The sequence below is a fragment of the Triturus cristatus genome, chromosome 4_1, assembly GCF_964204655.1.
Source record: "Triturus cristatus chromosome 4_1, aTriCri1.1, whole genome shotgun sequence".
Lineage (NCBI taxonomy): Eukaryota > Metazoa > Chordata > Amphibia > Caudata > Salamandridae > Triturus > Triturus cristatus.
Window position 1 is genome coordinate 1,062,533,620 of NC_140585.1, and position 20,928 is coordinate 1,062,554,547.

The 20,928-nt window shown below is 44.2% G+C and overlaps 1 protein-coding gene across 3 annotated transcripts in view; it reads right to left on the minus strand.

The window, feature by feature from the left end:
• CRELD2 (CRELD disulfide isomerase 2) overlaps positions 1-20,928 on the minus strand; it is a 139,919-nt gene that overhangs the window by 115,038 nt on the left and 3,953 nt on the right. For all 3 annotated transcript variants that reach the window (XM_085654051.1, XM_085654050.1, XM_085654049.1), the window contains exons 2-4: positions 13,842-13,924; positions 2,094-2,204; positions 1,659-1,750 (exon numbers count right to left, since the gene is read on the minus strand). In XM_085654051.1, coding sequence (XP_085510177.1) covers positions 1,659-1,750; positions 2,094-2,204; positions 13,842-13,924 — 286 coding nt within the window. The remainder of the gene's footprint in view (positions 1-1,658; positions 1,751-2,093; positions 2,205-13,841; positions 13,925-20,928) is intronic.

Genomic DNA, 20,928 nt, shown 5'->3' on the forward strand with positions numbered 1-20,928 from the left:
CCTCATATTTGAAGCAACCATAGTGGCTCAAATTGGATGGATTACACTAAAAGCTCACTGGTGTGGCAGATTAAATGGTGGATTCCATGAGCTTTGTCATTTATGCAGGGCGTCATCTGGACTATTAGCTCATATTGTGTGCATCTGCCCAAATCTTTTGGAGCTATGCACATTTTGGCTAAAGCTGATATTTTGATTGCTAAACATTTGTTCAGGTGCCCTGGCAGTGAAACTCGGTCTGAAGGGTGACTCAGTCAAGCTCACAGTGTGGATTTTAAGGTTTATGAAGCAGGCAAAGTACTGAATAACCAAGCCTTCAGTGAGCAGCCCAGTGGAGTGAGGAACCTAGAGGGCGAACTGTGCAGCACAAGATGCTGCAGGAAACTAACCAGGTTGCACTGTCCTGAAAAAGGATTTTAATTTGTTGTTGCAAGTACACATTGTGCGAGTGATTTTCCCTTGAACAACATTACTGGTCAGTTCAGGGTGCGCCTGCTAGGATTCTTGATGCAGGTTCCTAAACATCCGATTGATCAGTCTCCGTACAATACTCTACCTCTGTATTGAACTGCGCATTCCTCTAACTTTTGCAATAACCTAAAATCGCTGCCTCCGAACCATATAACATGTCTAATCCTCAATCGTTTACATATTATTACTATGTATGTGCATTGTTTTTTGAAGTTTTCTTCTATATTGTCTGCAAATGTTGCTGTGCATATTCTGTGAAGCACTCCGATACCCTCGGGTCAAGTTCGCAAAACTCTAAAAAACAAAGAAATAGTATAGCCACGTGTGGCATTTTAAGATGAGGAATAATGAATTCCATAATGATTTCAGGCCAGGCTCTATGTAGTAATCATGACTCCTGTGCAGTTTAAGAGAGGATTTTAATTAGGGACTTTAAAAGAGACTGTATGTTGATATGTATTAAGGCATAAAGGTTTTATGGATGGGGGTCACACGGAAGATGGGTGGCTTAGGACAGCCTGTGGTTTATTTCTCAGTAACGATTCAAAGTGGTTCGATTAAACAATGTTATGGCTTGATTATCGATAACTCTGCGTAAGGCTGCAGACTGGAGGGCCCTCCCGTACTGAGGCCAACTGTACAGTCTTTGGGTGTTCATATACAAAAGATCTATTTGTTCATGAGTGAGGGAACGTTTAAACATTTACAGTAAACAGGAAAAGCTATGATTTATGTAGATTGTCTGGAGTACTCCTAGTGATGGCGGACTATACCCAAAATGTCAGAAATCCTTTCCATACATAGTAGAAAGCCTACAAGAGTAGAGTTCTAACTTTGTGAATCAAGCTCTTCGTTTCTGGAAGCGATCTAAGCACTCTATTGATAAAACAAACCAATCCACAGTAAAGATAAATAATGTGCAGTCTGAAATTTCAGAAATACAGAAACACTTGAATGGCGAGCGCCTGGCAGAGAATACTCCCATCTGGAACATGGTATCATTTACTTTAAAGGGAATTAGTTCTGTTGCTCATTTGATGCTTTTACATCAACTAACCATACCCCATTATTACAGCAGCTTTTAAATGTAATAAAGCAAATATGTGCAAGGAATGATATCTCAAAATGTAGGCTATGGCAACACGGCTCTCGAATTCAGAAAATAAGAGGTAAATACATATTTTTACCAAGGCAGTCTGGTCCATAAGTTCCAGAAGGACAGCAAACTTCAATAGTTTCAATACAAAACCACTTCAATAAATCGGAATGTTTCTTTTTCCTGTATAATAAATAAAAAAATAAACACTTCTTAAAATAAAAGGCTGATTAGCAAACAGGCGACATTAAAAGCAAGTCGGTTCTATGTCTCAGAGGAAGAACAGCACACAACGTACACAGTAAATAGCCGTTTAGCTAATGATCTAAAATTAAATTGACAGGCTGTACTGCACACTACCGTATACCTTGGGCTACCTGATTTCCAACCCGACACCATTTGAGAACCCTACATACTGCTGAATACGATTTGGATTTCTCTCTTCATACAGACTGGAGAGAGAGAGAGAATGAGTAATGTTTACGTTCCAGATTAAAGAAACTAAAACAGAGTGTGCATTACTCACATCTTAAACCACCATTTCTCTATTTGCTCTTCATGCTCCTCTACCATGTGGTTGCATTCAAAGTCACTGCTGTCGCACAGATTTTCTATAATCTCAACAAGGCGAATTTCACTGAAAGAGAAAGGTTTTTAATCATTAGAACATTCTGTAAAGGAAATTAATGCATTGGTTTTTTTTAATAAAAAGAAGCATAGACAAAACTTGTTTCCTTTTGCAACAAATGATGAAGTTCTACTCAGTGCTCATAAAACATTAGCAGTGCAATTAGCTGGGAGTAAACAAGTCACAGCTAACTTATTGCAAACCATCCATGTAAAAGTTGATCCCCCTCCACTTATCGAAGAAGAATCTTCACCCCAAGCGGGCAGGATACAAAAGTCCAATATACTGTTTCCACATAGACAACTGATCTAAAAACAAAACACACCTCACTGGACTTGAGCCGATTACAGTGCATGCTGAGGTGTTAAAAGTATTGAATCCCCCCTCTTTTCCCTCCATTGAACACTTGGCTTTCTTCAAGCGACTACAATAGGTCATGGTTTCAAAACATGAGTGCAATTTTCTTACTCTGCATTAGGTTGTTCATAATTCCACATTTCCTATTTTACTTAAAGATTCCCCATGTCCACTTTGTTTTCCAATAGGCCCTATAGGAAGCAAGATGGTGGCCACGCTGATGGCCGGCTGAGCGGGTTGCTCCTCTCCTCGACTCTGCTAAAGATGCTGTGATTACCTCTGATCTGCTTAGGGGAAACGAAACGAGAGCAAAAACCCTGATGCTTTGGCGGATATTACTACTATTTGACCCCCCTTCCCGGCTGCTTCACCTGCTTTCTAGCGGTAGCTGTCTTCGGGTGCGGAGCACGAGCCATGGCGTCCAAAGCAGCACCCCGTTCAGCGAGACCAAGAACGGCTGCACCTTCGACCGGTACTCCTGTCAAAACGTGACTCGCCACTGCTGCCTTGCATAACAAAACACCGCGCGACGCCTAAGAGGTCCAGAGGCATAATCGATCACCCTCAGCTTCTGCATCTGGGGTTCCGGACCGGGTATCGACGGATGTCGTCCTGGGGGACTCAAAGCAGCGACTCAGGCTGTACCGGCAATGTTTAAATTGAGAGCCAACAAAAAAAAAACGCCAGGACGAGGCTGTAATGTGGGCTATTCATGGTGGCGGTGCTTTAGATACTCAGGAGTGCGTTGAAAATGTAACTTCTATGATGAGTGGGGAAAGTGAAATGATGGGGGCAACGGAAGTCGCTGCTAAGACTCTGATCTCTCTTCACTCTGAAGCGCTGCAGAGTGGCGAGTCTGTATCTATGTCTCCATCTGGGGGCATTCTGGGAGCTGAAGTCCTTTTGGAAACTACAAATGCACAGCCCAGTGTTAGTGTCTCTTTAGTGAGCACTGTCAGCAGTGGCAATGTTATATCTGATTCCGCCCTTATAGCTATGCCCGAGAATGAAAGGGCTGGTGCTGCTATGGCATCTGCGGTGGTTGGTGATCAGAAATATTCAGAGTTATGCGAGCTACCGGATAAAGTATCCAATACGGACGACTTCTTCTCCCTGTCAGGTCACTCCGCAGTTGAGAGCCTTGTAAAAGACTGGCTTGTGGGAGCATGCTCTGGCGATGATGGAAATGAAGAGGCAAGGCCCTCGATGACATCAGCCGGCAGGGCTTTAGAGAATGCATTCTGCGGCACGAATTTGGTAGAAGGAGTAAGCACACCCGGGTCAGATATATCACTTTCCTGGGATTATCAGAGCTCACCAAACACAATGGCTCCCCCCTCAGTATCTCACCCATCCGTATCCGCTGGCGCTGTCAGGAGCGATAATGGAGAGATAACATTGGCGACAATTTATGATTTGATTGTTGCACATAGGGCAGAAACTCAGGCTGAGAGTATACGCACACAGAATGCATCTAAGAAACTACAGAACTTAATACGGAGGGTGGTGAAGACGTGTGCGGATATCTCTAACAGAATTAATGAGGCTGAAACCTGGATTTCTGCTCTGGAGGACAACCTTATTATACAGAAAGAAATTACATTCTCTCTGAAAGCCCATCGTGATGACTTGCAGTGGAAATTATCTGATTTAGAGAACCGCTCAATACGCAATAACCTCAGAATTTTGGGGGTTCCCGAAGGCAAAGAAGGCTCGGACCCACGTAAGTTTGTAGTTGAACTGCTGGGCGAGGCTTTCCCTGAGCTCTCACAGTGGGATTGGCAGATAGAGGTACAGAGGGCTCATCGTTTTCCAGCTAATCAGAGAAAGAATGCAGGCCAGATCACATCCCTTCCCCGGGCAATTCTTATTTCACTAAATAATTTTTTGGCCCGTGAGGCTCTTTATGACCTGGCACGTCCTACTAAGAAAGGTCATGCGAAGGGCTGTGATTTTTTTGTTAGATCAGACTTCCACTGTTGATCTTCGTTGGAAGTTACGGCAGCTGATCCCACAGTTCCAGGCAAAAGGAGCTCAGGTCTACCTTCAGGACCCGGCTAAATTGAAGATTACTGTCAAAGGGCGGACCCAGATGTTTTTTTGCTGAGTCGTCTGCCAAGGAATTTTTGCAGACCGTATGACTTTAAAGTCTTGATTCCTGCTGTATAGATTGGCCATGATGGGTCATGAGTATTGACTTTATTTTTTTCTTGTGCTGTAATCACCAGATGGATTCATGATATGATAAGCAGGTCTACTATTGATTGTTTTGGAGACGAGGGGAGGGGGGTTGGGTGCCCGACTCTGCATCATAAGGGACAATGGTCCCATTGCTTCATGGGGTTGGTAGGGTGGGCTTGGGGGGGGTTGATTGGGGTAGGGGTTGGTTGTGCTGGGAGGGGAGGCGAAGGGGGGAGCTGGGGGTGAAAAATTCAGTATTGTATGATTTCTCTCTGTTGGTATGAGGGGGTTTCTTCTTTTTTTGTTCACAGTGTTAATCTGAAATTCAATTGCTGTATCTTACTATTTTCATGTGGTTCTAATTTTGCGAGGAATGATAATGGCAAGAGGGGGAAAGCATTGGAGGAGGGGTGGTGGTTCACTCGAAATAACAAACTTATCTATATAAATGAGTAAACTTGTAGTCTGTACTCTTAATAGAAGTGGTTTGAATAATGCTAATAAGAGGCGGGTCTTGGCTAAGGTAATTCAGGCGTTATCTTGGGATCTTCTTTGTTTACAAGAGACACATATTTCATGGTCAAATAGGGGTTGGCTTAAAGCGTTGGGCATGGATCTGTTTGCATGCTCACGGCAGTCAGCCAACTCTAGGGGCGTTTTATGTAAGAAGGGGGCAGCAACGTCCAGGAAATCTAAGGAGGATAAGTGGGGACGGTGGGCAATCTCAGAAGTTATTTTCAATAACAAGATGCTTACAATCTGCACTCTATATGGTCCAAATGTGGATGACCCAGAACTTTTTGATAAGATCAATTTAGAACTGTCTCTCTGGCCTCAACCTCTTATAATCTGTGGGCACCTAAACATACATTTGGATGGGGATTTTGATGTTACTGGTAGCCAGGCTGATCATGGCAGGAAGCCGCGTGTCTATAAAAGTGTGCATAGACTGATTTTGGATCAAGGACTCTCTGATGTCTGGAGCAGGTTTAATGCTGGTCAGGCAGGCTATACGTTCTTTTCAGCTCCTCACAAAAAATTGGTTCGATTGGACTATTTCCTTGTCTCTTACTCTATGTTGGGTAAGGCGTCCATATTTACTTTGCCATGGTTTATTTCTGATCATAACCCCTTAGTTTTAGAGATTTGGGGCCTCATGTAGGTAAATAAATTTTACCGGTTCTTAAATACCGAGCCGTACCGAATCGGTAAATTAGAACCGGTAAGTTATATGTAGGTAAAAATTCGGTAACAGTTACCGATTCGGTAACATTCGGTAAATACGAATCGGAATTCACCGAATCGGTAAATACCGAGGTGGTATTTAGCGAATCGGAAAATACCGAGGACACTACCACCTTCCCTTAACTAAGTAGCCAATATCATAATCATGTCATTATAGAAGGTCTCTCAGGCTTGAATAGGGGACCCCATACCTCAAAGATCAGCTTAGTGAAATCACATCACAGGAGCATCAGGAGTCTCCTCGCAGGAAGGCTCGTCTTCGGTCTGAATAATAAACATGACGTCTGAGATATGAAAAGCACCAACTGTCAGGTATGTGCAGCTGCGCGTGTGCCATGGCTAAATCGTGGGTCGAACAACCTAGAGTGGAAAACATGCATTGTGTAAAATTCCAGACTGTGTGTCACAGCATGTACAGACCAAGGTCGCTGCGCAGAGCTTGGGATGGGAACAACAGAATGCACTCGTCAGAAGGAAGTCTCGAGTCAGCAGTTTATTCAAGAGAGAACATGGAAACGCAGTGTCGTGTGCAAAGACACAAATATGGCTACATAACATTCAACGTGGTAATGCCAACTGAACAATGCATGTACGTATTCAGGGAGAACTCACTACACGCCCCCTTGAGCGAAGCAATATGTAATAGGCAAGAAAAGAGAGAACGCAGAGTTCAGTTTCGTCAGAGCAGAACAGGGCGTAACCAATGCAGCGCCAAAGTCCTACAGTCCAATTAATTGCAGCATACAATTCCAAAAAACACAATGCAAGTATAGTAAAAAACTCAAGCAGACCATCAGGAAGAGAAAAACGAGAATTAAAAGAAATAAATGTTGCGCCAGGGTGCTGTCCAGTAGCACAGGCGCAATGGACGACAATCCAGTTAATCCATGAATGTATAGGCAGCATATGTGGCCACGGCTTCCAACAAGCAATCGTTTTCAGGGCCACTAAAAGTCTCAGCCATCCAATTGAGTAAAGAAAAGGAACATACGTGTTCTCCAACCAACGGAGCCTCTAGCACAATCAGAGGGCACCCGGAATGTTCCTCCAAATAGCTCATGGACAAGAAGTCGTAGGCTGCCGCTGAGATGTCCCAATTACCCAGGATACCATGCGCCGCTCCACACGCCATGATCCGGACACCAGAACAGGACAACTCGTGAGACACTAAGGGCCGCATCAGTCGATCGAAATCCGGCACCGGAGACACCATGTTGGTCAAGCACAAATCCAGAGGCCATTCAAAGGGACAATCCAGGCAGTGTAATACAGGTTGTACGCAGGTGAAGTAGGAATACCTGAAGGATAATCCATAAGCCAGGCTCAAAGTCGCCAATGGCAAAGTACCATAGAAGTCAAGCATCCTATCACGAAGAAGATGCAGACGGGACAGGTGCTCGTGTGGCACAGAAGGAGCAGCCATTCCGTAGTATGAAAAGTAAAAGCAGCACACCTGCCACCAGCGCCAGAAGCAGCGGAACACCTCCAAAGATGCTCGAGGAAAGTGAATGAACAAATGCCGGAATTACACCAAAAATAGTTTGGAAAGAGGTCACGAGACCCGAGCCCCACATGTTAGAAAAAATTGAGCCAGGCCGGTCGTGGACGAGGCATTGATAATACTTTGGATCAAAGAGCCGAAATGCAGGGGGAGGTCAGTATTCAGAGGCGCCTGTTCCTCAGTGCGCGTAGTAGCAACGTGAAGGACAAATATTTCACGAGAGGAAGTCAAAGGCACCTCTTTGTGGGACAATGGCGCTCTATTCTGCTCAACTTGTTGGACTCTGCTTTCAAGGTTGGAATCGAAGGCCAGATGGAAACATCCCGCCGCCCATGCGGGGGTGGAAAAAGAACAGTATTGCAGCAGACAACTTCATGCGAGACAGTTATGTACGGGATTACCACTCACATCCCGCAGCAAACTTCATTAATCATTATTAAATGAATACCGTTTGCAAGCACAGTGAAAGAAGGTGTAATCACAGGCACTGGGATACCTCGTAGGACGCACGCCAAAATCGGGGCTTGTACATTGCATGCGCCGTGTACTTGCATGTGCCTATTGTCTCATGTATGAATCCTAGAAGTGAGAGTGCTAGAGCTAATATCTATAACGGCTTAGGCCTTCTCCATGTTTGCTTGGTCAATAGCTCTCAGTCTGGAAGCCGCCTCACTGTGCGACAACTTGCAGACCTCGTTGTAAATAGCATACGCGCACCTTTTGGTTCTGCCACCCACGGGACCATTCACAATATCATTCCATTCGGTATGCACATTGATGGAGTGGGTGGACTTCCTGATCCTGTAGATGTGCTCTGTGTCAGCTGGTGGACAGAGTGGGATGTGTGTCCCATCAATGCAGCCAATATAATGGGGGAAGAAATTCCTGAAGGAACGGGACAGGCAACTCTGGGATACACCACCCACCGCAGCTGTCACCACCTGAGAAATGCCGGATGCCAGCAGATGTGGGCTGCAGAGCACCTGCACATGTGGGGGTATGGCGTGCGCCCTTCTTATTGGCTGGTCCAGGAGTGGGTGCGGGTCCCTGATTGAGTCCATGATGGTTTCGGGGTGTAGCCTGTACCTCTCATGTATCTCTGCATCAGTCAGCTGGAATAGTGTGATGCGCTGTCTGTGGATGCGTTCCTTCCGTCGCCAAACCCTCAGTCCTGCTGCCTGTAGACGTAGGCGCATTGCAATGACGTACATAGCTGCCAGGGTGTCCACGCTGTTGCATTTTGGGATTGCTTAGCTGCACTGTTGTTGGTTACCACCTGCTTTCAATCCGTGTTAATTACCGACTCTTATTTACCGATTTTCTTGGATTTCTTAATTACCGAGGGCTCCTACATGTCATTTTAACTTTTTACCACTTCATATTTACCACTTCATATTTACCGATTCGTTAATTATGTATTCGGTAAATATGAATAGGTATTTTAGCATTCGGTAACTATGAATCGGTATTTACCGCCTCATTTACCGAAAAGTGGTTTTTGGACTCCTACATCTCACTTGTCTGAATACCGGTCGGTAACGGCATATTTACCGAAAATCGGCCGTTACCGACCGGTATTTCGCTACCTACATGAGGCCCTAAGTTTGATACGTTTACCCCACGTAATTTCGATTGGACCTTTGATAGAAAACTGTTGTTAGATTTGGAGTATTGTAAACATATCAGGGATTGGCTGCCCGGCTTTTTTCAGATTAATAGGAATTCTACTTCAGAAGGGATGGTTTGGGACGCATTCAAGGCGGGACTCAGGGGCGAGACCCTAAGTTTTGCTGCACAAAAGCGCAAAACTATGAAGAAGATCATGGAAAAGCGTATTTGGGATCTCAGTACCGTGGAACGCGAGCTGGATAAAAAAAATAAAAGAAGGAGCGGATTTGATTCTGGTACTGAGAAAGCTCGCTATTAAAAAATCTGTAGTTTATCAGCAGTTTGCGGATGAGGCTGCCGCCAAATTTCAGCTCCATAAGAGGGAGTGTTACGAGTATGGTGAGCAGGCTGGCAGAGTTCTTGCTAACCGACTTCACCAAAAAGAGATACAAAATAAAATTACTAAAATCAAAGACATTCAGGGAATAATTCAGGAGTCTCCTCAAGGGGTGCGGAAAGCCTTTCAGGTTTTCTATGAGGATCTGTATTCTAATGAAGAAACGGATAAGGCGGATAGCTATCTAGCAGGGATTGTGACCTCCTCTCTAATAGAAGCACAGAAAGACATTTTATCGGAGTCATTCACATGGGAAGAAATGGAGGCGGCTCTCCTCTCACTTCCGCGCGGCAAGGCGATGGGTCCTGATAAAATCCCATTGGAGTTCTATATTACGTTCAGGGCGGAGCTTAGGGAAGACTTATTGTCTCTGTTTCAGCATGCTTTTGAAGGCTCCCCTCCGGACTCATGGTCAAAAACGACGATTGTGGTATTTAAGAAGAAGGGGAAGGATGAGCTGCAGCTTGGGTCATACCAACCTATATCTTTAATAAATTGCGATAGTAAGATCTATTCAAAATTACTCGCTAGGAGAATTGCCAGTCATTACCCCAATAGTCTCAATACGCCAGCACGGCTTTATTGCCGGTCGCGGTACTACTGACCATATAAGACGTGTCATATCTTTATTTGACTGGGCACAGGCGACGGACTCCCAGATGGGGACGGCCCTGTTGGATGCCGAGAAGGCATTCGACAGGGTCTCCTGGGATTATTTATGGTTGGTACTTATTTGGAAGGGATTTCCTCCCGATTTTTTGAAGGCTGTTCAGGCTCTATACAGGAAACCAGTTGCCACCGTTCGGGTTTCAGGGGTGGAATCGGAGGAGCTCAGGGTGCTCAGGGGTACCCGACAGGGCTGCCCCTGCTCACCTTTCCTCTTTGCTCTATATATAGAGCCGCTAATCTTTAAATTGGAACACGACTCATTAATTATTACAGTTAAACACCAGCTACATGACGTCAAAGTATTGGCTTATGCTGATGACTTAGCAGTTCTCACAAGGGATGTGATTAGTGCTCTAAACAGAATAGAGATTTTGACTAAGGAATTTGCAGGGATCTCAGGCTATAAATTGAATTTAGCCAAAACTCAGATCTTACATTCAGAAAGGGGATGCCCATCTGATACCAAAATAGTCGATGAGGCTGTATATCTGGGCATAAAAATCTCTGCGAAAGTACAAGACATCTCTGCCTTAAATGCCGACCCTATTGTTATAGCCTCCAATAAAACTCTGGAGAAACTAGATCATATGCATCTGTCTCTTTATGGAAGAAGCAATGTTATTAAAATGTCAATTTTCCCGAAATTCTTATATTTGTTCCGAGCTATTCCTTTATGGTTTCCCAACTCTTTATTTTTGAGAATAGAAAGGATGTGCTCCCGGTTTTTATGGAGTTATAAAAGGGCGAGAAGAGCCCTGAAGTGGCTCTATCTACCTAGAAGTCGTGGGGGGTGGTCCATCCCTAATTTTCGTCTTTATTATTATACATCACTGCTTCAGCACATCGGGGTTCTGATTTCTGGAGAAAGAGTTGTTCAGGATCCGGCTACTTCTCCTTCCATTTATGAATTAATTTTGGGCCTAGAAGCTCGGTATTTATTTGCTAGGATTATAGAGTCGAGTTACTAGAAGAAAACCAGATTTAAAATTCTGATGGCTGCGTTTTCTGTCTGGAAAAAGATACGTGTGTTGTTTAAGAGAAGGGATTTTAATCGCTATACCCAGATTGGCCTACTGGGGGCTCTCTCTACAGTTTTGTATGCTTCATTGAGGGAAAAATTTGATCTTGATAAGGTTGACTTTTTTAAATATTTACAGCTGCGGAGCTTTCTTGACAAAGCTACTATAAAGGGTACTTATTCACTTGAGGGAATACGCATTCTTGAGGTAATAACGGGTAGGGGTAAGCTGGCGCAACTGTATCGAGAAGCTACTCGGGGGCAGCACGACGACCTTTTAACACAGGAACAAAAATGGGAAAACAGACTAGGGACTTCGAATATAGATCTACAGGAGTCTTTGGAAATGGCTAATTCTATACTGTTGACTGGGAGCCTTAAGAGTCAGTGTTATATGGCGATTTTCGACTTGTACTACACTCCTGCCAAGATTGCAAAATGGAAGACTGGAAGGGGGGATAAATGTTCTCAGTGTGGTGCGAAAGCAGCGGATGCTGCACATATGTTTTTTTTATGTCCGTCTTTAGCCCCCTTCCTGCGTGATTTACAGCATTTTTTGCATTTTTCCTTAGAAATACCAGTAGTCCTTAATGTGGGCTTTGCACTGTTTGGCACCGAATTTGACACAACAATTAGCAAAGGGGCAGCACCACAGAAGGGCTTTTTATTTTTATGTATGGCTGTGATGCGTCTTTGCATAACCTCGCTGTGGCTGAGCTCGGACCCACCCCTATTCTCTGCATGGAGGGCTAGGATTCTCGCTCTGTATAATATGGAAATGGCTCTTTATAAATTGAAAGGCCATAGGAGGAAGTTATTTGGCGAGCAATTATGGGCCCCAATAACAGGTTGGCAGTGATCAAAGGCTATAGTCAAAAAACTGCACTGCAATGATTTTGTTTCAGTTTTGTATTTGTATTGCAAAAGGACTTGTTTTCATGTAATAATAATGAAATCTACTATTGCTGAATAAAAATTTAAAAAACAAAAAAAAAGTTTTCCAATAGGCCCAGGCAGCTACTCAGATTATTATTAAACACACAGCCAAGTGCCTTTGCAAATATTCGGAATGTCTCGGCATTGTAGTAAAATGCACAAACATTCATGCTAAAAGCGCAACCGGTAAGAAAAGATATTAAAAAAAAAATAAACACTCACTCGGTGGCTTGAAAAAGACAAAAAGCAAATAGAATTTCAGATTTGATTAAAGTGATTTTCCACAGTTCTCTTTATCACAGACCCCTCTGAAATCTAGCTATTTCAGTATAGTTCTGCTGCGCCAATCTAGTTATGCTGTTGTCAAAGGCAAGGTAAGCATTATCACGGTGGCTATGATACAAGGAAACTTGGAAAAGAAGAGCAACTGGAAAGTAAACTCTATTCAGAGAAAACTGAGATTCACACCTTTATGTCTTGGATGCTCAGTGCAGCAACCAACTAATCCAAAGTACGTAAATGGACGATAGAAATCGGCATTTACATAATGCTCTAAATATTAGAGGGCACATCTCGCAGTGTATCAAGGGGTGCTGTTGATAGTTGCAGCCTGGATGGATAACATTTCAACACTGAAGTACATGGATCATCTAAGAGGTCCTAAACCTACATCATTTTCAAACGTTGGAAAATATTTCTTATCTCAATTGCCACACGAGGACTCTTTCATAATGGAAGAGAAAGAAATCAAACCAGATCAACTTGTACCTAGAGAATGGCCATATATACAGTAAACATTAACACAGCAAAACAAATTGGGCACTATCTTGCTTTATGCTTGATTTTACAAACTGTGCAATTGCCACAGCATCCAATCAGAAGCATCTCTTGACACAGTGTCTGGAATACTGACTTACACATCCCACCCTTTTCAATAACCTCTCTTTAACGCTAGTATCCCAATTTGGATTAACACAAGGCGGGATTCCAACCAATCAGATTCAGCAGTGGGTAGAGGAATAATTACTCCTAGGTTAACATCCAGGCTTGCTGATCCACCAGGCTTCTTAGCTACTACGCAGTCTTGCTTTCTGCGTCATTAAATTTATCTAGGTTATTATGCCTTATTATTTAAAAGAGTTTCTGATGTCAGACCCCTAAACATTGTATTAAAATGATATCAGAACACAGACATTGTGGGAAAAGGCCAATCAGTGTCCAAGTAGGGATAATGAGTTGATCTGTGTCATACTAAATACAAAACGAGAGGCAGCACTCCAGCTCAAAACCAACTTCTGAACGGAGGGAAAGCGTGGAGGAGGTGTAAATAATCAAAATAGTTTTTGAAAGAGCTGAGAGGAGAAAGGGAGGTGAAGTACTGCATCCACTACCTGAATGCAAAAATCATACTATCCCCTGGTCTGCCTCATCACAGCACGTACCATACTACCCAAGGATTGTAATGAGGATGATGTATAAATTGGCCAAGGGCCAGCTATAGAGAAGCATCACAAGAAGGTCAAAAATATAAATGCCACTCACTGACTAATTAAATGTTATTGCTCAAGCAAGCAGCATTGCAATCACCAATGTTTATTATTTCCTGGTCTGGATTTGATAGCAAATATAATGTGTGAATACCATGCTGATAAACAGCTATGGCACTTTTTTAGGAATTATTTTACTACACTGATATGTACATTCCATGCCATGAACTGTGCTACAAGAACTTACCTGGTTTCATACTTTGACAAGGTCTTTTCTTCCCATGCCGTGTTACCACCACCAAAATTCTTTTTTGCGGTATCTTCCAACCCCTGTAGATCACAAGAAATGTGTGAAAAATGCCCACAGATTTCACTACATTGTTCAATTATTAAACTGATAAACAATAGGAACTGATCACAGGAAAAATAAGTATTTTATTGACAACTTGGAAGCATTCCACAACTGTAGTAAAGTGGAACATTATTTACTATGGCTGGATAGCCTTACCATGTAATATTACAGTAACCCAAAAATGGTCCTTGGATTCACACTAATAAGTCCTTAGCTCAGTCCTGGTAGAGTGTCAAAGAGCAGTCAGGATGTACTAGAGGAACATGCGTTAAGCATTTCAGAGTACCAACATGGACGATAAGTAATTGACACTATTCGAGAGAAATTAAAACACCAATTTAGAAAATAGTTTATTTTTATCTTAATTTAGACACCAAAACAAATAGAATAGCAAACATATATCTGGAGTTACATATTTTTTAAGCAATATTAAATCAGTGCAATAAAATACATAAAAAGATAACATTGCGGTCAATGGCAAAAACCACTAGGACAATCGGTCACTTGCAGGTGGAGTTGTATTGTACCCTTGCAGGGAACAGGTGATGCAGGTCCCAGCACCAAGCCATGACCGTTGGTACAATTTTACCTGGCCCATGGAGCCCAGGTGCAGTGTTGTCTTGGCTGTCCGTGGTGCTGAAAGGAAGCGATGGGAGAGCTGCTTTTACTGCTGAAACGATGTTGCGGGTGAAAAGAAGCAAAAAAGGACAACAACGGAGAGTTTGCTGACATCTTTCACAGGCCGGTTAGAGTTCCCTCTTGATGCAGTGTCGAATAAAGGAGTTGGTTGCTGGGCTGGTGACCAATAAGCATTGGAAAAAGCAAGCACAGTGAAAAGTTTCTGGAACTTCACAGGCCTGGGGAAGTGAAGTACTGGTTTCAGAAGTTAAGGCAGGCAAAACTACAACTTCCACAATGTACTGGACCACATGGATTTGGGCAATCCCACAGAGGGCGCGATGGCCACCGATTCTATGGATCCAGTGAGTGTTTTACCTGGAGTTTGCAGGGGACTAGTGCCACTAGCCATGGGGTGACTGAGGGTGCTTCTGGCTTCCACAGGGGTCCCCCTCTTCATGAGTGCAGAGTTTTAGCCAAGGATGAAGGTCGTTCACTCAGTTCCAGGTCTACTACCACAGGGACAGAATATTCTCCTTTTGCTTTGATGCTGTGGGCAAATTCTTGTTGTCGGTGACATTGGCCTCCTCTTGGTCCTTCCTTGATGCAAGTTGTTCAGATCTGAGGTTCAGGTGTCACAGGGTGTCCCATAAATCCTAGATTTAGGGAAGTTAGGGGGTGTGAAAACTAGTAGCCAATGGGCAGCTAGTTCCTGCAGCCAATCCACCCCGGAGTTGACCATCACATCCAGGAGTGTAGGTCACCCTTTCTACCCAGAACCCTCTATTATGCCACTCCTAAAGATGGCAGGAATCAAATTGTGGTGTACAGACCAGGCTGCTCACCCCGGAGGTGTGGCAGCCTTCTGGGGGTATACAACTCCCTCCATAGCCGATTTCACACCAGCTCATGTGCAAATGTGCCTGGGGCAGGGGGAGGCTGCTTCCTCTACTCTATTCAGTTCCGATGCCTACCAGCCTGCTTGGGGGGGGAGGGCGGGGGGTGGCAGAGTTTTGCTAGGCGGAACTCCGAAGTGCAAAAAGAACTCTGCTGCGCTAAGTGGAGCTCCGCAAGCAGCGGAGTTTCTGCAGATAAATACCGTTTGCAGTGATTTTCAGTGCCAGGTGCTTGTCTGCATTGTGCAATCATTGCAAAAGGCATCATGCCGGCGCAAGCAGGCGCTGCTTCCTTTCTGCCGCTAGAGTAGATTTTTACTCCAGCGGCAGCATTCTCAACGCGAACAGGCGGTTTCTCAACGCGAAAGGTAGCGAGCACACGTGACCACTTGCAATGAGAAATCTGACAGCCCGCGGTGAGAAATCTCGCCAGGAGGTTGATTTTCCGTGCTCGCCAACTTGATGTTGGCCACCGCGAACTAGGAAAAATCTCGCCGGGAGGTGGATTTTCCTCGCTCGCCAACTTGACGTTGATGAACGTGAGTGAGGGAAAAAACTCGGAGCTGAGTTTTTCGGAACTCTGCGAGCTCCACGGAGTGCGGAAAACTCTGCAAACTCCACGAGCGAAGCGGAGTTCACTGTCCAAACGTAATTATTTTTTTTTTTTTTTTTTTTTTAAGTAGCAGCCTATTTTTCCTAATTCTTTTTTGCTCTCAACATACTTCCAGCTTGTGGTGCAAACCAGTGTGAAACACATGGGTGATCCAGAAAACTTACAGGTTTCTGAAAATTCAACGAAATTCCGAATTCAGCGAGGGGATCATATGTGTAGATCCCTCAAGGATTTCCCAAAGAAACTAACAGTTGAAATGAAGAAATGTTGAAAATGAGTAGGAAACAAAAACGACTATTTGTGACAATGTTTTCATCGGTTACTTTTTGTCACAATGGCCGATTTACAAAAGCAATATACTAATACGTCCGCTAGACCCATCTGGTTGCAGGGATATTTAGGGTGGGCAAAAGAACAATGGGTTGGGATGCTGCACAGAGTGACGGCTAGTGGTTAGAATAATTGCAAGCATTCCTCCCATTAACTTTTGTGTGTTTGATTTACCGCCCTAAGTGGCAAGAGTATGCCCAGACATGGGCCCCATGCTCACTGTGCCACTGGAACCAAGCTATATCCTGCTGATGAACCCATAATAATAGTGAAACCGGTGCTCAGTCACTTGTTTTTCAGTTCAGGGAGGACCTGGCTTGGCAGTTCAGGCTGGACTGTTCTCATTGGAGCAGGGTCAAGACTAATTTGCATATAGCTGGATCCAAACTGAGGTGGCATGATGTGCACAATAATGATGGATTGGGATCCGGCCCCAAGTAATTGCCAGTAGCTGAGATTAATTTAACCATTTCATCGGTCACTTTTGTAAACTACAAAACTTATCATAATGTGTAGTATTTGAATGAGCGCTCCTTTAGGCCGGATTCTATTTATACTGACACGCCCAAAAAGGTAGATAAAAGTAAAGGTTAGGCGATTACCAAGAATGGTTCGCAGAAAGGAGAGAAAGAAGAACAAGAAGAAACATTCTATGTACTTGCCAAGAGTGTCCCATCTGAATTTGAAATAAGTAGTATTTAATGTATGCAAAGACTTTACATGGAAATATGATTTGTACACTAAAGGCATTGTGTAATTTTTATAATCCGGATACATCCTTCTCACCCTAGCATGCGCAATAAATCTGTCTCAGGTTCACACTAATATAAGAATGGGTGCTCACATAAATTTTTTATATCAAATGATTCTAAAGTCAGACAAACTTGCTTGATCTGGACTAAACAACTAAATCCCCATGCAGCGCAATTTACCGGAAGGCAGCTGTATGGATAGTCACTTTCATATTAGCCCATACAGGTACAACAAAGATAATTAGAGGAAATGCTGCAGGACAGTCAGTTAAGATATTAACTAGCATGCACTGCGCCCGACTCCTTGAATGCGAAAATGGCACTTTCAAATTATACGAAGATCTCCGCAGCATGTACTCAACCCAGAGAACTATTTCACAGCTACGGACACCCAATCATACCTAGATTTATGGGGGTCAAGTCATGGGAAGGAATACATTTTGGCATCATATCCAGCCAATAATATGAAGAACAAGCATTGGCATAGCCAATAGGTCTCGCCTTCGGGACCTTACAAGTGTTGTTGCACCAAGGATATTGTGCTGGATAGCCAAACACTTATAAGGTCCAAACCTTAGAAGTTGCTTTGGCTGGAGTTCCCTGACTTCCAATAAAGACTCATTGGGGGTCCTTGAATTCAAGTGATGATTCAATGGTAAGTCCACAGAAGTCAAAATGTTAAGAACCCCTGCTGTAGGTCAAACATTTCATCTCATCTCTAACTGTAAAAGAAGCTCATTCCCTTACAAGTGACAGAAATGCTAAGACTGTGGCATCTCTTCCTGCCATGTCACTTAGAACCACGTCACTGCGCACCGTCTACGTGCAATGCCTATGCTAACGACTCCCCCCACTGGTTTTTTTTCGGACTCCGGTCTCATAATTAGGTTTTTAGTAGTGCAGTTTCATGGTTTGAAGAAGTATGCCGTTACATACTCTAATTTGCGACGGTCACGTTGGCAACAATGGCCTGGCCATAGGAGCTTTAAGTACAGTCAGTGCTGTTAAGTCGAATATTATTGGCAGCACACTGAGGGCGCTATCGGCAGCCGTTGCTGTCCATAGGTCTATTAAAGCTCAAAACGTATTAAAAGCAAGTAAAAGTTGCGGGAAACAAGTAACAACCAACCTCCACCGTTATGCTGTTCCTGTTTTGCTGCGGTGGCTGCGAGGTGATAATTTCTGCTGAGCACCTGCCATCCAAGAGCAGCGAGCATTAAATGAAATGAGGCCATGAATGCATTTAACCACTTGCAAACCATGAGGCTTCACAACTCTATATTTTGTGCTCAATTATTGAGGCATTGTACCAACCTTTACATTTTTAAACGGTGCATAGAGCCGTAAAAAGAAAATGCTAAACATAGGTGGCCGGGCCCTGAGCGGGGGCCAGTTTACCTTGTGGTGGGAGGGCATTCATTGACACGCTCAGTGCGAACTCTCAGTCATCCAAGCTAGATGGTGCAGGCCTGGGGCGACCACTTACAACAGAGAATTCAGCTGCCAGGACTTATAAGTCCCCAGACGGACTTAGTCATCAAAAACTTCTTTGCGATCTTGTGGACAGTCCCGTGTTGCAGTCTCTCCCAGGATGAGGGTGGGAACTGATCTCTCTGCATGCCTGTGCTGGAACTGGGAGAAGTGCACCTGATGGATTGAGTTTGGGAATTTGGAATCCCCTTGCTACAGGGAGGGGAGGGGCCAGTCGCTCCACTGAAAGATTCGATACAGGCTGCCCATCACCTCGAACTGGCTGTGCTGATTAGCCTTTTGTTCATTATTAATGGAGGAAAAGAGAGGACAGGTTGCTGTTGTTGGTTGTGATGAGGCACTTCGTGACACAGTTCAACGCACAGCTTAATCTGATCAGCTGTGCGAGCTCTGCCAGGTGGAACACTTTTGCTTGACAATCTCAGGCATTGTGGTAATGTGGGGACATTGATAAAAATGCGTTATTCTAATGCGAGATGCGTGGCACTTGGCAGGGCTGCCACACTGGTGCACATCATAACAAAAACACCTTGCCAATGGCTCTTATATAGGCAAGACCTATTATCTTTGCCAATGCTTGTTACACCTACTCCCAGCCAGAATATGACCGACGGAAGATATTAGTGATGGCCTGTTACAGAGTGCCCGATTGCCTCTCTTTTTACCCCACACTAAAAACAAGCAGTGTTATCAGCATGATGCTTCGCTTGGCCAGTGTCTGGCACCTCCCTTGGAATCTGTTAAGGCACCCCGAGTTTGAACACCTCTCTTCTAGTTTATTACATGGAACTCTTCTTGCAAATTTCCAAGGAAATGTAAATGTGTGAAAGCTTGAGAGCAGAAGACAGTGAAATATTTCTTGTAGCAAGTTTCATATGTTAATTTACAAAATACCAATAGGAAACAGTATTATAAATACAATAAACAGAAAATAGGTGCCATTGTCGGTCAGACCATGTTAAGCACAAACTTCAGAAACGAGAACAGCAGGGTAGAACACAGGTCCCAGATTTCCTTTACTGTGTCAGAAATGTTTTAAACGTGCCCTGCATTTGAGGAATGTTAAGTATGTGTTTTTTAAACACCTGGGTTAACTGGGCGCCGCCTACATCTAATATCTTTGTATCAGTGTTCTTTGGCCGCTTGTAAATAACATTAAAAAATGGTTACCGTTTGAGGTAAACTTGCTATGATACCAAACTAAGAAAAAAACTTTTCTGAATGCCATCGCATATTTAATATCCTGTGCTTAGATGTAGGCAGCTGTGCTGTTTTCCACACTTCAGAGCGGATTACAGCCATCCTCCATTGAGGTGATAATGAGAAATCGCCATACATGTGTCCCATAATAAGAGATTTTAGCTAGATAACCTGTGGGGGGGTCAGGGGGGCATTCGCGTAGGACATGGGTCTGCCTGGGGTCTCTCTAACGCTGCCCCTTGCCCTGTACATTGCAAGGTGGTGTCTGCTGCATCTGATGGTATGCAGCTGTTGGGCTTTGTACATGCATGTGGGTCATGAGGCTGTATGTGACGTGTGACCTGCACAGGTGTCTGTTTCTACTAGTTGTTTAATGATGGCTTCTTGTGCTGCATGAATGGCCCTGTCTCTTGTTGCTTTGTGGAAATTGATTTGTGTGGGTCTGCGTGTCCCCAGTTGTTGATAAGTAACTTGACACACAGCGATGACGTGTTAGTCCACAAAGCACGCGTCCCCGTCACGCTGGGTTTTTTCAATGGAAGAAAGGTTTGGGAAAGCATTTGCGAAGGTTTTTTTCTCCACACAGAATTCCCATGCTCGCTACCCCTGCCCCTAAACCCGCCCCCCCCCAAAAAAAACATTATCCTCCCTCCCCGCAATGGAGTACGTTAGCCCACTGAGCTATTCTTTTAATTATTTTCCAGGCAGGCTGACACGCCCCATCACACAGCAGGTGTCGTGGCCAGAGGCTATTAACATGCCCTTCTGGAAGTTGCCTGGGGTTGGCACGTCTTTTCGCCCTTCAGTAGTCGCTGTTGATCTTAGCAGGTGCTGGGATGGGGTGTGAATAGCTCTGAACAGACCCCACTCACGCTCCCATTTGAGCGGTATTCATTTAAACACAGTAATGGCCGCCTCAGCGCGTGCTTTGTCATGGAAGTGGCCGCCCCCCCCCACCAACCTGCTGAAGTGCCCCCGGGAGCCCATGCACCTGGTGACTGTCTGAGAGATGTGCATTCTAGAGCTGTCAGTGAAACCCACTGTACGAGGCTGCAGTCCAGTGCAACCATCACTCTTGAGCG